We start from the raw sequence: 17,390 nt of genomic DNA on the forward strand, positions 1-17,390 counted from the left end.
GGAAAATTTCATTTAAGATCGTTCTTTTCTTCTTTTTTTTTTTTTTCCCTGATAGATTGTCCCGAAAGTTTTGTTATTTTTTTTACTTAAACAAACCTTAAAGTCTTATTTTTCTTCTGCGTTACTTTGCGAGATCTGATGTTATATATATATATATATATATATATATATATATATATATCTATTCATGACATATCATGAGACAGTGATACAGTTGTGTGTTTGTAACCTTCAGTTGGCTGCTTTGTAACATACAGATTACCCACTGCCAGTTAGGGCTGGATCCTGCTCGCCAAATTTGAGAGTGGCGATTCGCGATTCAGTCGGTTTCAAAGAATGGCGAGTACGCGAGCGCTCGTGGAACTGTGGCGGAACACTGACTGAAATGGAACAGTGTCATGTCAACACCACTAGGCGAGCGCGAGTCCCACTCTTGTTGTTCCGCCATCCTCTCCGCCCCACACCCTTTATTTTGCTGCTCTATCAGTATCAACTGACCTCAATTAGTGACCCCCATAAATTCACCCTGGTCCTGTTACACCTTTTTCACATCGTTTGTATCTTTCTTTTTCTGGTATCCCAGTCTCATGGATGTTGACTAGACATAATTTGAGATGCACATCATGTAATAATGATAACTGCATATATATATTTATATATATATATATATATATATATATATATATATATATATATATATATATATATCTGTCCCCGTCGTTTTATGCAAGAAAAATTCTGAAATTATGCAAACTGAGCCCAAAAATGTGAAGTTATGCGATTCTGTTAATTCAAACAAAGAATGATAAACGGAAATAATCCGAAATTATGCAAAAAAAAACCCCCATCAAATTTTGCTAAATTATGCGGGGTGCAGAAAACCACGGGGACAGATATATTTATATAATGTGTATCCATGCTCTATAGGTATGCTCTGTGCTCTTTACAACTGTTTGTGTGGTCATCAAATAGAGTTATTACAGTTGGACAAAGGAACACATAGATTTTCAGTTGATAGAGCGTCCAGTGGCTACTTTTCTTTTAGTCTTTTATTCCCGGGACAAGTCACACAAGTCTCACAACCTTACGGTGGGACGGGGGGGGGGGGGGGGGGGCCACTCATGTGATGATGTGGTGCCAGACCAAGGTCACTCTGTCACTGTCGCTGATTGGAAAAATTTACGTCAACACCAAAATCTATCAAGGGTGGTTTTTCGTGAAAAAAATCTCACCCTGGGCATGTCCTATAATCAAAACTTTGTATTTATGGCTTTGGTTGCTCTGTTAGCTTAGTTGGTATCATGCTGGACTGTTGAGCGGATGGTTCTGGTGCGAAATCCAGACTGTGCATTCTTGAACTCGGGTCGTTTTGTGGAGTTTTCAATGCTATCGGACAATTTGGCTAGGTCGTAACAGAGATGGATTTGGCTTGGTTCTAACAGAGGCGGATGTTAAATGCGGAGGTTCCGTCTCGCTTAAATAACCTAACAGTGTTGAGAGGGTTGTGAAATCCTTATTATATGTGAAGCGTGCTGACAAAACCAGTTACTTCTCAGATTCAAGCCTTAAAGAAACAGATGAATCACGCTTATATGTGAAGTTTTTACAGTTTATTAGTATGAAACAATAAAAGACAGGTTATAGTTAAAGAATATGGCATCAATTGAAAATCTACAAGTTTGACCCTAATGTCGATTTTTGGCCAATATCTCTATTTGTGGATTGCGAGAAGTAACTCATTTTGTCAGCATGCCTCACATATACTCGTTGACTTATTTATGGCATTGTATCAAAAACGTTCAAAGACTGTGTACTGTCAGTTGTCAAAGACTGTACAGACTATAGGGCTGTGAAATGCTTTTGATGTTGTGTATGTCTTAAATATTTTCAGCTACCCGGTACGTCATTATATTCATCATCACATTAATCTAATTAATTAGATCTACACATTTATTTATATACGACTGCAACATGCTTAAAAATATAAAACTGGCTTTTTACTGATTTCATTCACTCTTGTTGTATGGTATACTTTGGTTGATTGGGTGGGGCTTACGCCACGGTAGACGGCTTACTGTTGCACGGTAGACCGTCGACTAGACCAGCACCCCCCCCCCCGACTGTTTCTGGTCCTTCAGCAGTATTTATTGTGAACTTCCTGTCTAGTCTTCTCTCTGTGTTGTTGTACCAGGGCCACTGTTGTCTCACTCAGAGTCAAAGGCTCCTGGTTCTGGTTCTAGTTCTAGTTCTAGGGCTAAGAGTTGTCGAGACACCAACGTGGTTCTGTTCATGGCATTTCTATGTATGCATGATGACTCGTGTGTATTATCATCGAAGATTTACATTCTTAGTCAATCTCGTATTAGATCTAGTAGTTTCCTGTCCGTGACTTGACATTTGCTAATATATTTTTGTTCATTTATTTATTGGTAGCTGCTTGACACTGCTTTTTTTTTCTGCATGACCTTGAAGAAAAACCCCTGTTTTCTCTGCTAGTTTTCAATGCGGATGTTTGGCGGGTGCTCTGGTGTGGTTTGCTCCTTCTTTCTTATCAACCATCTATCGTCCTGATCTCTCCTCCTTCTTTTTTGTGTTTGTTACTCTCTTGTAACACCTCTAATCTTCGGCACTTACATTCATTAAGTTAAGATACACAACCTTATTCTTATATTGTTGGAAGTGCCATGATACTCCTACGAAAACGAAAAAACTAGCTTTCAAGCTTGTATAGATAAAATGATGTCCTTTTCCTTTCTTCTTGCTTGCTATAGGTTGCTCTTTTATCTTACTGAAATTTTAAAAGGTACATCATGTGTTATAGTTATAGATAATATCAAGGGGCTAGAGTACCCAGGAAGCATTTCATTGACATTAGAGCTACAGAATCAATTTCTAACACAGACAACACAGTGGGACTCACAAAACACACTGTGTAAAACACAGGACGCAGTGGGATACACATGACAACAGCTTTTTGAAGCACATAGCTTTCTTCTCAATCAAATGGTGGTCAGGATTATTAAATGTTCTCCTTTTTTCAAAGCTCCTTTATATTTAAGTCTGTGTAACTGAAACTTCCAAAATTACTCACACTTTGCTCGGACACAACTAGGAGTCGAAACAAATTTTAATCTTTATGCCATTGTACTCAGAGGAACATTTTTATCTGTCCCCGTCGTTTTATGCATGAAAAATTATGAAATTATGCAAACTGAGCCCCAAACACGTGAAATTATGCGATTCTGTTAATTTTAACGAAGAATGATAAGGGAAAATAATCAGAAATTATGCAAAAAATGATCAAATTTCGCTAAATTATGCAGGGTGTTTAAAACCACGGGGACAGTTTTATGTATAGCGAGAGGGACGTGCATCATTTCAAGATAGATTGGTAACTTTGAAATGGTGGGAATGCACATCTATGGTGTGCCACACTGCCCTAATAGAATGCTAATAGAAAGTACTGCGTCTTTTTCTAGAAAAGTTGACCGAATTATATATTCAGATAACATAGAATTTTAAAATGGTTTGCAGTTCTAATTACTGTTTTGTGATTCTAATTCTCATGTGTTGGAGTCACCTTTTCTTGACGTGATGATTTTGTCGGTAAGATGAAATCAACATCATGTCTGTAGTCCTCAGGTCGGAGTTGCTGGGTCAATTTTCAATTTTTTAAATACTTTGAATGTTTTTGTTTTGTTTGGACTTGCGTGCTTAAAATAAGTTTAAAAACGAACTTGAAATATTATTTATTTATTTATTAATTGAGCGAATCTGAATCAAAGCACAAAGCGAAGCTTGTTATCTATAGCCATCTGTTTTACTGCTGTTGTTACTGAGACTAATATTATTGTTTGTATGTGTATGAATCTCTGTGTTTGTAACAAGCATACATATTGTGTGTGTGAGGCAACCAGCGAGAATTGGGAATGTGTTGTCATAATCGTTTGGACATTTTGACTTTTCGCCACGGTCTCATAGCAGGGACTCTCCTGGGTGTTGAGAGCTTTCACTTTACATTTTTAGAAGTTGTCTAATCTACAACCATTGTTATGGTGAACAGGAATCTTTATTAAGTTTGAAAAAAACAAACAAAAACTGACCAATTTATAATGAAAATGAAAACAAGAAAAAAAAAATATTTTAAAAATTATTTAAAAATATATGAAATGGGTATGTCAGAATCTGTCAGATATAATGTAATAAATCAAAATAGATCATTAGACCTTTTTTCATAGAATGACTTTAGGAAAATAGGCATGAGGATTAGGAGAATCTCGTGGCATACATAATTCAAAACCCAACTCAGGACGGGACGACCCAATCTCATTGCTCACTTCTAGTTCTAGTTGAAAACTAATTTTGCCGACACATTCCCGAGTCTCGCAGAGTGCATCACTCGTATTATTACATTGACATAACGAAAATAAAATATGCTGCTTCATAACGAAAATTGATCGTTCAATGTTTTCTGTTTTCTATATATGTATCATTGGTATTGGTTACTTTTATTTCTATTTTATTTACTATACTGTACAGGTTGATTATTCAACTTTTTCTGTTTTCTATACATAGGATTGGTTACTTTTAGTTTATTTATTGTGACCCTATGACTTTCAATACTGAAAGAAGAACTCACAATTATTGCTGCGTGTTGCTGCGTGTGGCTGCGTGTGGCTGCGTGTGGCTGCTATGGTCTCCCCATGTGCTGTTGGTTTGTAATATTTGACCGACACATAGAGGTTTCAGGTTTGAACCCGAGTTAAGTTTTCATGTTCTTGTCCACTGCAGACTGTTTTTAAAGTTTTGTCTGGAACCAGGGTGCTTTCAGTGTCTGGGAACTCTGACGTCTCTGAGCTCTGGTTTTTCCATGATGACCTACTTTGTGTCATGCACTACCCCAACTCTAAAGATGCAATAAATTCCCTAAGTAGAAGAGAACAAGTCACGGTTTTTCGCCTACGAACACAACACATACCACTAAATTCCTACCTTAATAGGATCCACAAGGATACCCCACCCGACTGCCCGCTGTGCAACTGCCAGGATGAAACAGTACCACACCACCTCTTTAACTGCCCAGCACTTTGTGACCTGCGTAGCACCTACCTACCTGCCTCCCCAAACATCGGAAATACTCTATACAGCGACAAAGCACAGCTGATTAAAACCTGCAAATTCTTTGCCATATCGACAGACCGAAGGGCTAGAACCAAAATGGCCGCTGGATGGGAAAAGTCAAAGTAAAAGTAAAGTAAGTCATGCTCTACCATAGTACTAGCTAATAATAGTCAGTACAGGGACATTAAACGTTTCTATGACATCAAAGCCTCAAAGCAGTCAAAGTGGTTCTGGGTTTGGGAAGCTGAGCCGAGAGATTGATAGGGGCATTAACACCTTACACTTACAGCAGAGAGATTGATTTAGGTGTTAATAAACCCTAACACTAACACTTACTCAATCACATTTACAGCAAAGAGAAATGTGAGTCGTTGGCGGATGTTCTGGTGTGATTTGCTCCTTTTTTCCTATTTATTCCCATCTATTACCTCTATCTCCCCTCCTTTTTTGTGTTTGTTATCTTCGGCACTTATATGACTTTATTGTATTGTAAGTGCAGTAAAACTCTTACTAAAATTTACTAGTACTTGAGATTGATTGGGTCATGAATGCGTTACTTACTTACAGCGGAGAGATTGATAAGGGTGTTAAACCCTTACACAGTTGTGAGCGCCGTAAAACCTCTACCGAAACAAAAAACGTACACATACTTACCCTTACAGCAGAGAGATTGACCGTACACTTACACTTGCAGTACAGCAGAGAGATTGACCGTACACTTACACTTACAGTACAGCAGAGAGATTGACCGTACACTTACACTTACAGTACAGCAGAGAGATTGATAGGGCCGTGATACCCTTACACTTACTCATACTTGTTGAGTTGAAAGACTTTTTGGTTGAATGAGAGTAGAGGCGAGAAAATTGAGCGGGGAGATTTGGGTTGAGAGAGAGACTCTGTTCAAGAGTCTACTAGGATGATCTTTTCTCTGAGTCTATCACTTCATGTGAAGTATTACTCGTCTGTTTTCTGCGAGTCTGTAAGTTTGATGACATCACAGGGAGAGACAAGTTTCTGCGCTGGCAGCTCAGGAAGTGTTCGCGGATGGTTGGTGGAGGGCGCTACTGGTAGGTCCTACTTGTGTACTTTCCCTGTTAATGTTACTTTTGTCTGTCTTTTTCCCAGCAATAAATAGCCATAATTGTGTCCATATGCTTGTCTTTACTCAAACAAAGCAGGTAGAGTTCAAATCTTCAAGTTGTTACTTTACCTTTTTTTTTTACTATTGACTATTGAGGATTTTGAATGCTCTCTCCACCTGTGTTACTATTACTATTACTATATTATAATAATTATACCATTTTGGTACATATTGTACCAGAGATGAAGATAAAAAAAGTCAGGCCCTCCCTTACTAACTGCTGGGAAAGACATGAAGTTGGGACAAGTCTAGGGTTTAGAGACAAAGCAGCCCCTTGTCAATTTTTGTTTTGAAAAGCTAAAATAAACTGGTGACTGGTAGGTGTTGTGGCTGAGTACTTCGCTGTTACATGCAGAAGACTGGAGTTCGATTTCTGAGTGGGGAGAAATTGTTAATAATATCAAGCACGTGTATCTCTGTCTTTTTTCAGGGGTGTTGTATCTTCTCTCGGCTCCGGTTGGCCCTGACAGGAAGGGCCGGAAGCCCGCCTCCTATACAATCTAAATTATGTCAATGGAGATGTTAATACATCGACATTAAATTTTTTTTAAAAAGCCAAAATAAAGCACGATGGATTCATTATCACAGCCAATTTTGTGGGGGGTTCCGGGCATGTTGTGGCTATTGACACATTGTTGTAGGGAAACCAAGGGGTTATAAAATATGATCTTTTATTAAGGCCCTCGATCAAAACCAGTTTGCAATAGCCAGTTGGCACTGTTGGATTTCATACCATTGTAGAGAGACCATAGGGAAGCTCAGATGTTGTCCAAAGAGAGAGAGAGAGAGAGAGAGAGAGAGAGAGAGACCATGGGGAAGTTAAGATGTTGGAGAGAGGGAGAGAGATCATGAGGAGAAATAAGGATGTTGTAGAGAGACCATGGAAAAGTCTGGATGCGATCTGGGGACCTCCAAGTCCAAGCGGTCACTACCTGAGGCCACTTAAAGGATCTCCAGGCAGTCGAGACTTTCATTGTAATCACGCACTCTCCACCTATCTAGCCTTTGAAAATCAAATACGTTTAGCTTTCCAGATTGCAAACCGAGGCGGAAGGCTCGACCCAGACCAGACCATCAATGATTTATTTATAGAGGCACCAGCCATCCATGTCCAGGTGCTGTTTTAGCCTCTTTTTCCTGTATTCGGATTAATAATATCTTTTTGCCAATTTATTGCTTCCGCTTCTCTGTACCCCATATCTATGGTTCTCAACCTGGAAATCGCCTATAATTCGCTGTAATTGCCTCCCCCCACCCCCTCTCATCACCCCCACCCCCCCCCCCCTCATAGTGTCATCATTTATGTTACCGTTTATTTTTATCGATAACACATCTATGGATTAAGGGCTCGACCCATCAAGTGAAACAAAGTAGTTCAATCCAAGCACAGGTACACACGCCGCATCACAGACTTGCATAAAGAGGATCCAGGTTTTCTTGAACAGGTGTCTAAGAAAGTTACTGAGGATCAGATGGACAGACAGGGTCACCAATGAGGAAATGTAAAGGAAAACAAGGCAGATCCCAATCAGACATGAGGCAGGAAGAAGGCGGTGGCGATGGATCGGACATACTCTCAGGAAGTCAGGCAGCTGAATAACAAAGAAAGTTTAATTTGGATTGGAATCCACAGGGTAAGAGATCAAGGAGAAGACCGAGTGGAACCTGGAGAAGAATCACAGAAATAGATGTACAGAAAAGTGAGAAGATTTGGAATAACATGATGATGAAGAGGCTGGCCCAGGATGGAGAAAGGTGGAAGGTGTTTGTCCGTGGCCTATACCCTGGTGCAGAGTGAGAAAGGTAATGATGACAGGTACACATGTATATGTACACGCTCAACACTCATGACACGGGTAACACAATTTGTCACCAAAACCTTGGGAGAAAAAACACACCAAAAATTCTCAAATACAGAAACAAGTAAACTCTTCAGTCTTTAATTAATGTCATAAACCATACAGCCGTTTACTCATTCATTCAGTTCAATTCAACAGACAAGCCAACATTATTGCAAAGTACTATTTTATACATACTACTGTCGCCCAAACATTTCTCCCCACAGCTCTGAAACTGAAACACTCATGAAATTGTCTGGATATAATGACAACAAATGGGCACGACGCTATGTCAAATTGGAGGCCCAGGACGTAAGTCAAGTCAAAGTCACAAACAAGCACCACTTGAGAGAAGACTTTCTTCTCTCATCCTTGCTGGTCACTTATGGCGTTACACTACATATCCAAAAAAATAACTGACGTCCACTTGGTTCATGACCTATCAGAGAAATAGTTAAAAATAACTAATGCAGACATAATGTTTTCATTCTTGACACAACATACAAAATCGCAATAACCATCGTATCCACAAGAACCACCATCCTCATAAATTTTAACTCCCAAAGCATACTTCACAATCGTAACAACACAAACATATGATAACTAAACATATCTAAACTTTCAAAGAATCAAAAACTTCACACTCTCCCAACCATCTTCAAACCCTAGACTGAAAGATATTGATGAAGTAACCTCCCCTCCTGGCTTTTCTCAACTGTTCGCGGACAAAATCTTCCGCCTCAAACTGTTCTCCAGTCTTCCGAATATCCTCCAGCTCCCTGTCGTAGATCGCCTTCCTCTTGGCCTTCCGGGCAAGCCTGGCCTTTTTCCACACAAAGTACATCCTTTTTCTCAGCTTCCTCAGCTTGTGTTTCTTCATCTTTTTGTGGCGGATCTTCATGATGTGCTTGGCATACTTGCCAGGAGATTCTCCGAGCATCGAGTTGCCAGGCGGTTCGCGCACCTCCGTGTCGTGAAGGTTCGGAGCAATCATGGGCTGGATGGGGAGAGGAGAATTGGGGCAGACGTACGACACACGCTCCACGACCGCGTCCACCACGACCAGGTGAGAGAAATGTTCAAGAAGACGGGACGGGCACTGGTACTCATTCTCTGTTCCCTGAGATACCAAAGAGAGCGACGACTGTGTGCATGGAGCGCTCGCCAAAGGCAAGATCAAGCCATTTGCTGATGAGAGACGGAGATCCACTTTGTTTGGCAGACAAACGTTTCCGGCAGCGTCCTTTCTACTCAGAATCCCAGCTGCAAAGTTTGACCTCACGGGGCAGCTCCGATCACTTGAGCTCTGAGCACCATGGCAACTGCTCACTGAAAATGTAGAGAAATTACAGGTACTTAATTTAAAAACATTATAGAAGTGAATTTTGTTCGTTTATTTCATAAACACACCTCAAAAAGCTTAAAAGCTTGTCTTAGTTAACAAAACATTTCAGAAAGCTTTAACTCACTCAGGTCTCACTCATTTTTAGAAACACATGCGCAGGAGTCTGGGTACTTTAAGAGATTTTTTTAAAGTTCACAAGAATTTAATCACTTACACCATACCATAGAAACAATGAAAGTAGCATATATTTTCTCAGTGCAACAAAGTTGACAAAATGGAAACCTGTTAGTGCTGTTATGTAAGTGTAATTAAAAGGAAAACGAAGTATATTATTCTACAAGATTTCTGAAGCAGAAACACTGCTCATTTTTTAGTGAAATTTGTAAAAAAGCAGATTTATCTTGCTAGGTTGACTTATACCAGATCTAATATTACCGGGCTTCCCGCAACAAGTGTGTGAAAAAAAAACCCAATCGACTTTAAGTATGATACAGATGAAGTACCGTATATATAATACTTTTATTCACGCTTACATAATCACGACGCAGATACATACCCATATGTGTAAATAATCAGGATAAGAACATGTGCATGTAATCATGAAAAAACACACTTATATATCATTTTGCAGACACTAAAAATCGTGATACAAACTTTATATTTAGGGAGGGGAACATACGGCCAGGCTCACTGCAGGACTATTTTTCTCATAGAATTTTTTAAATACACATACATATTATGTTTTACGTACACAGATGTCCATTAATTTCTAAAATGTGATATCTTTATTGAATCGTAATCGGCACTCAACATTTTTTAGAAAATGGAAATGCGCAGCATAAATGCTATTTATTATTATTATGTACATAATCATGACAGACATGTCATGTACATTATCGTGACACAGGCACAGATACAGACGCGGATACAGCCCATATATATGTTGTGTGTCATTGTGTAGGCCTAGGAAGGTGTAAGTCAGCTGTATTCCTATCATTTGGGTCTAAATCTACTTTGTGTGTTCTTCGACATTTGCGTTATGGGCCTGAACTTGGGAACACCTGATTCTAGATCTAGATAACAATTTTCATCTTCACTTGCGTCCACACCTCTCCTATACTCTTCATCAACTCTTTATGATGGTTCGTCATGGCTATCATCTGCAAAAATATCTAAATTTGACTCTTCATTGACAAATGGGTCCATCAATTCAAATGTTTCGACCTCGTTGAGATGTTGTCGCCATCATAACTGAGCAACATTAGAAGTTTTTAGTTTGTTTCGGAAGGGTTAGAAAAAGTCGGATCTTTAAGTAACATATTCAAGGTAAGTTACTGCAACTGCAACAATGCGGAATTGAAACCAAACTGGCTTATCTCGCATACTTTCGACTGCCAAGCCCGAAACATGTCGCAGAATGTTTGAAAGATAGTAGTAAAGACGCACCCCACAGGTTTCGGGTTTGGCAGTTAGCGGCCTACGCGGTTCACCCGACAGGGATCAGGCATGGCAGTGAGTGAGTTATGATGTCCAAAATAACTCTTCATGCCCAAAAATTGACGAGCGCCTGATTCCATTGCGTCGAGATACAAAACTGTGATACACACACTCACACATATATTAATCGTGATATAAAAATCAAGTGTACATAATTGTGAAACAAACACGTACATAATCGTGACACCAAGACGACAGGCCCAGAAGAGCGCAGTGGTGAGCTGCTCGTCCACAGGCACCGCCCAAGAAGCATGATGTCTGATGTCTGGTCTCCGTTCTCACCAGCGTCTGTTCTCACGGTCAGTCTCTGAACAAAAATAATGAAAATGGTTGCATATGTTTGAGTCATTCTCAAGAGGTCTACTTCAAATCATTGCAACTGAGAACGTACGAATAAAGAGAAGATTTCGGATCGGTGGGCGCATGTTAAAGAACATCTCTGGTTGGCCATCATTAAATATTCTGCCATTCCTGACTGATATCTCTATCATCATGTGTAAGTTTTTGTTATTCGCTTTACCCAAATTATGAATGTGTCGAAAAAAAATCTTTGTCAATCCCCGACTTGTTTGAATTATCAGTGCCCAACTATATTTTTGACTCACCGAATCTGTTAATAGCCCACATGTGTGAAATTTTACTAGTTAAAAAATTAGACGCTTTTCATCTCACCAGTGCCATTTCAACTTCTTTCTTTCTCTTGTACTATCACAAATCCAAGTAAAAATTAAAATGAGAGAACATAATTTGTGAAGCTTTTCATTTCCACTTTAACCATTTACCCATTATAGAGACTTACTTTGCCAGGGGGTCACCAAATATGCTCCTGATCCCTCAAGCAAACTGCTATATCATGCATTTCAATCAATTCTAGGCAGTGAGATAGTCTGATCTAGACATATATGACTGAAAACGAGGCTACAATGTGAAAGTAAAGCCGCTTTTCTTTCTTTGTGTTTTTTGAATGGTTGAAATCGACCCCAGAAATAGTGCGTGGGGGAGAATTTTTGGAGTAATTATGACAAAATGGAGGGTGCAAAGGAGTTGAAACTTGGACAAAACCAATTCATAACAAAACTTTCATGTATACCCCGATAATAACATTGTCATTGAAGCACTCTCTACCATCCAAAGACACACACATTGAAAGTTTACTTCACCATATACCATAATATTGCATATAGTCACTGAATGAGTTAATTATTTTTTTTATTTGACGAAATTCAAAATAGAAGATGGGTAACATACAATCCAGAGAGTCACAACTATAATGGGAGAAATAAAAGATTTGCCCATATTGTACTGTTGTGGAAACTAGCTCGCTGAAACCAGATTCTTTTCTTTTTTATAAAAATGCAATTTAGATTTTTTTAAATAACACGTTTTATGGTTGGGGGTTTTTTTCAGATAATTTTTTAAGGCATTCTTTTTTATGAGTACGAGTCTTTAAAAACATGGTACAGTAGTCTCCGCCTAAACGCACGGTGCTCGGGAGGGCTCTTCAGCGTGTGTTTATACGGAGCGTGCGTTTACATGAACCTTTGCAAGGGGAGGAAGGGACGCAGTCATTTCATTGCCTTAATATTCTAGTGACCTCCCTTCGGGGTGAGCGTCAATTTTTGCAGATAATGTGACTGCAGTTATGACTACAAAGGCATTGAATGGGGGGGGGTAGAAAGACAGCCTCAATGTAAATTAATGTAATGAATATATATGCACTATAAAACGTTGGGAACAGCTAAGAGGAAACTGTTGGAGATAGACATAAATCTAGTCATAGAGATGACGGCGCGGCCACGTGGCTTTCAAAGCGACCACCCCTGGACCATAAATTCACGGACTACATCAGAATCATAGATCTCTACATTCAGAGAAACATTTCTCTAGTGATTCGCTTAACAAGTACGTTCTAAGAATTTCTAATACATATATAAGGTCTTCGAGCGCAACTGATTAGGCTTACTTGGCTAATCTTAAACCCTATTGAGGCCTATCTGGTGTTTTACTGCATTCACATGTGTTGCGCATCAGCAACTAAACATTACACGCAGTCACCCAAACACCAGTCAAAAACCTTCTCTCAAAGAGGCATTTCCAGTGACCAATCAAAAAACAGTTCAGTCCCCCAACCGCCTCCCTCCCCCCCGACCAGCCCTAGACCGAGAACCAGACCTATGTATATGTCTGTGGAAAGTTTGGTGTGAAAACGCTGTCCATCACTCTCTTTGTTCCGCGTGAGGGGCACTCTCACCCGGTTTTCTTGGCTTGTCTATGCAAGGTGTGCAGGTTGTAGTGAAAATTAACCCTTGTCTAGCTTAACCTGTCGGCGTGTTTCGCGGATCGGAGCGTGCGTTTAGAGGGAGTGACCGTGCGTTTGTACATTTAAATTATATAGTTAAAAACCTGTCAGATTACGAAAGCGTGCGTTTGAGCGGAGCGTACTTTTGTATGGCGTGCGTTTAGGCGGAGACTACTGTTATCTTGAGGACTATTCACATTGATCTAAGGATTCAGGAGGGCACTCACTAGGGCAGCTCACTAGGTTCTAGTTTTTTTTTCCTAGGAGTCTATGCCTTTTGGGCTTAGGGGGTCGGGTAGGAGGGCCTCTGGTTAACATTTAACATACAGCACAAGACAGACCTAGATGTCTATGTAGTTAGAAAACAAAAAAATTCCCTCAAATTTGCGTTTCCTCCTAATTTCCTTCTCTTTTATGCTGACTTGTCTTATACGCTACACTCTCTCGCTTTTCACAACATTTAAACTAGCGTCATGATGATCACCCAGCAGACCCACAGGACAGGACGCACAGCGTAGCTTGTGATCTTGATCTTCTATTTCTATAAACTAGACTCTAGTGTTGATAAGCCCAGATCTAACTTCTCTGCTATTCACAGCGCCATCGAATAGTTGTTTATAAGATAAGCCAAGACCTAACTTCCGCAATTCGAAGCGCGGTCGAATGTTTTTTTCTTATATAAGATAAGCTCACATCTAACTTCCGCAATTCGAAGCGCTGTCAAATTGTTTTTATTCTTATATTTGATGCCCAAATCTAACTACCGCGATTAGAAGCGCCGTTGAACGCCAGTCACTGAGCGCGCATGTGTTGTTGTCGCATGCACGCAGACAGTGCAACGTGTTGACATCCCGTCACCGTTCATAGCGCTTTGAATTTTGAGTAGGGTTAGGGGAGCTCAGCATTGCGCAGGCTAACTTCATGGAAAAGTCATTTGCTGCGCTTCAAGAGTCAAGTGCCCTTGCTTGAGCTGTCCATGGTGTGACTTACGGGCAAAGCAATTGCTTTGCCCGGAAGTCTCGCAAGATTTCTCTCTCTTTCTGAATACTGTCTATTGGTGTGGACGATCAAATTGACAAAAACAAAAATAAATAAATGATGTTACAAAAGTAAATTAATTTGGTTGTAAGTAAGTGCTTGTCTATAAAAATGCTACAGCTATTTAACTTTTCGAATCCAGCCGAACTACGCGGGTCGCCATTTTGTTTTGCCCGGAAGTTCTCGCGCTACTCCTTTCTCTCCCCCCCCTCCTCTCTTTCTCTCTCACTGCCCACAGACAAAATTGCACGCTTTCAACACAAGAGTGCTGGAACGTTTGTTCAAGGATTCAAGGCACAAAATTCTACACTTCTGTTTTATCACAGTGTAGAATTCTGTAGTTCACAGAGAACACTACACTGGTTGGCCTAGGCTATCACGGTGAACGCACACCGGGTGAGAATAGCCAAAAAGGCAAAAGGCCAAAAGGCTCGCCTGCGCTAACCGGGGACCCGGTGAGAATAGCGGTGGCCTCCTAACTCCACCAACCCTCCTTGGCCTTACTTACCCTCTAGATCTACCCCTACCCTTAGACCAATACCCTAACTCTAACCCTCTATTCTACTCTGTTTCATTGTGGTCGCTCGTTAAGCAAGTCCTCCACATAATAGATCTAGATTCCGTACATGTTTTTGGAAGCGCTCAAAAAGCAGTCAGTGCAAGAACGGTACCATCACAATCACATCAAGGGCGCAGCCATTTTGTTGACTAAAGGTCAAGACTCAAATGATTACTTCCGTAGCAAAGCATTTCATTACGGTGTCTCACATCAAGAACGATTTCATTAAATTTTATCTTCATGAACTTCTCAGACAATACAATAATCATTTTTTAAAAATCTATTTTATATCATAAGTATGTACACCTAATTTTTGTACTAGCATTGTTGTTTTTCCAAGTACTTTGAACAATTAGCCAATAACATTTGTTGAGGAAACCCACTCATAAAATACAATAAAATGAACACCGTATTGTTTTGAGGCAGGTCATGTGATAAAAATTTTACTTTCCGTTCTTTTGGCCTACTGCTATTGTATCATCCCCTTTGTCTTACTACTGACAACACGGCTATCCGGCGTACCGTTATCTTTGGTGAGTAATTGTGTATTTATGTTCCGTTACGTCTTGTGATGCGATTGTTCTGTCTGTTTGTGAAAGTTAAATGACTCATGAGGATTAGAAATACAACCCATTAGAAATGTATTTTTATTTGATTCAACGTCCGTGTTTTGGTCCGCCCCTGTCCCTATTTACAGCTCAGCTGCACCGCACTGTCATCAGCTGTCCTCTTGCTGTGTGCCCGCGACGTGGTGAGAAACAACAGTAGAAATACTGACTAGATCTAGAAGAAAGTGGAACTCTCTCTGCGATAGCTTTGCCAGTCTGTGCTGAGTTAGCAGTTAAATTTTGCTCTTATTTTATTTATAAAATTATTTACTTATTCATTTTTAGGTGGTGCTTTTTGTGGTCTTGATTATTACTTTCTTTTTTTTTTTTTTTAAGTCGTGTCCTTGGTAACCTACTAGGGTAGGTTGGGACAAATTCGGCCATGGGCATGGGGCAACTTCGACAGCCTCAACTTATACTTGGCTTTTGCGAATCATTTGACCCCTGTGTCGTGGAATTATCAACAAAGTTTACAAAACCCACGTTTATACGTAGAATATCTATATATTTTATTTTATCTAAAAATAAAATTTGGGCTTCCTCTGCTTCCACTTGTTTCTATTTTTAGTCAGAAAGCTCTAGAAAACACCCATCGAAGTTTGACACTCCGTCGCCGCGTTTCACTCTTGAAGAAAAAAATCGGTACTTCTCCCGTCATTTACTTTCTTTTACACGCTTGTTTTCTTGCTTCAAAATATTTATCTGTTATATATAACGAAACTTTGGTATCCTTAGGTTTATTTAAATCCGTCTAGAATTTTAGAAATGTTGATTACATATTTAACTCTATTTTCCTATCAGGCCAAAATCCACCACTGGCCCAGGGCTTTTCCCTGACCTATTTTTTCGCCCCTACCCCACCAAAGAAAAATGTCGAAACATCCAACTAAATGCAAGCAAACCATATCCTAAGGCCCATCGAACTGAAGGTTAAAAAATAATCTATCAGATGGTGGTACAATATTGAAGATTTATTCCAATTATATAGTTTAAATTGGGGTCTCTAAAAGTAATTGTGCAATATGGAAGGTGTCATAGTCATATATGAAATCAACAATTTTCCAGCTTTGAAAGGTCATATAAAACTAAAAAAGTTCAACGACAGCATCATTAAAACTTCCCAGGTAGATTGCCTCAAGTAATGCAATGAAATGCTGAAAGTTATGTATGTGTACCTATTATAGAAGTGAAAATATGAGACACATTCTCATACTGAAGTCAGGGGAGCTCTTTTTTTCCCATTTTTACGGGGTGTTGAAGGGGACAGAAAGAAGCGCCGAAATGACTCAATATCGTCTGTTGGTGCTATGTGTTGTTTCATATCTGCTAACAGGAAGTCTATTCTATTATTTTGAAAACATGATCACTGACCGAGAATTTGGTGTCTTTTCATTACTGGATTGGGATAGATAGCGAGCCACTCGAGCCGTAATTTGCGGTTCTCGGTCCATCGAGGCCACTTCCCTGAGCAGCAAAATGCGGCTCGTGGTAGGAAAAGTGTTAAAATGATGGGGTGAGATTCTGGTGGTAGGTGCAAATTCGACAGGGTGAAACAGGGCAACTTCAACAGGGGGTGGGCCAATTTCGACCTTACAGTTTTATAAGCAGAATCACCTTTAACAAACTATTACATTTTAGTTTAATCTTGTTTGTATTATCATTTTCATCTTGGGTTGAAATCCTTGACCGGCCAGATACAATTAACTAGCAGAAATTGAGACTTAGACAAGACTGCTCGACTGTCTCATGTTAGGAGCTAAGTGTGTGTGTGCGTGTGTGCGTGTGTGTGTCTGCACGTTGGCCTATGATGTGAGTGCATGTCTTCGTGTGTGTGTGCGCGCTCGGAGAGTGAGGGAGAGGGGGCGGCAGAGAAAGAAAAGTAGGAGGACAGGGGGAGAGAGACAGAGCATTCAGCAGACAGGGGAGTTGAGAGAGAGAGAG

The 17,390-nt window shown here is 39.9% G+C and overlaps 2 protein-coding genes across 3 annotated transcripts in view; one reads left to right on the forward strand and one right to left on the reverse strand.

Annotated features, from left to right (window-relative positions):
- Positions 1–8,177: 8,177 nt before the first annotated feature.
- Positions 8,178–15,011, reverse strand: LOC101847376. 2 transcript variants are annotated; one of them, XM_005109069.3, is made up of 3 exons: positions 14,909–15,011; positions 11,120–11,252; positions 8,178–9,432 (listed from the first exon to the last, which is right to left on the reverse strand). In XM_005109069.3, exons 2-3 carry the CDS (start codon positions 11,196–11,198, stop codon positions 8,762–8,764), a joined length of 750 nt encoding a protein of 249 aa, XP_005109126.1. In that variant the 5' UTR covers positions 11,199–11,252; positions 14,909–15,011; the 3' UTR covers positions 8,178–8,761. The 2 variants fall into 2 exon arrangements, with proteins under 2 accessions (XP_005109126.1, XP_035828466.1); XM_035972573.1 differs by lacking the exon at positions 14,909–15,011 and adding an exon at positions 11,745–11,800.
- Positions 15,012–15,255: 244 nt separating this feature from the next.
- LOC101847765 (type-1 angiotensin II receptor-associated protein-like) overlaps positions 15,256–17,390 on the forward strand; it is a gene marked incomplete at its 3' end in the record, with an annotated part of 12,192 nt that continues 10,057 nt past the window's right edge. The window contains 2 exon segments of the mRNA XM_005109070.3: positions 15,256–15,374; positions 15,539–15,592.

This window comes from Aplysia californica, unplaced genomic scaffold (genome assembly GCF_000002075.1).
Source record: "Aplysia californica isolate F4 #8 unplaced genomic scaffold, AplCal3.0 scaffold00747, whole genome shotgun sequence".
In the NCBI taxonomy this organism is placed as follows: Eukaryota; Metazoa; Mollusca; class Gastropoda; order Aplysiida; family Aplysiidae; genus Aplysia; species Aplysia californica.

Coding starts and splice junctions, on each gene's coding strand:
- LOC101847376 (XM_005109069.3), bottom strand. CDS start 11,198: ATGCTTCTTGGGCGGTGCCTGTGGACGAGCAGCTCACCACTGCGCTCT. Junction 9,433..11,119: donor CGTCTTGGTGTCACGATTAT/GTACGTGTTTGT, acceptor CTACATTTTCAG/TGAGCAGTTGCCATGGTGCT.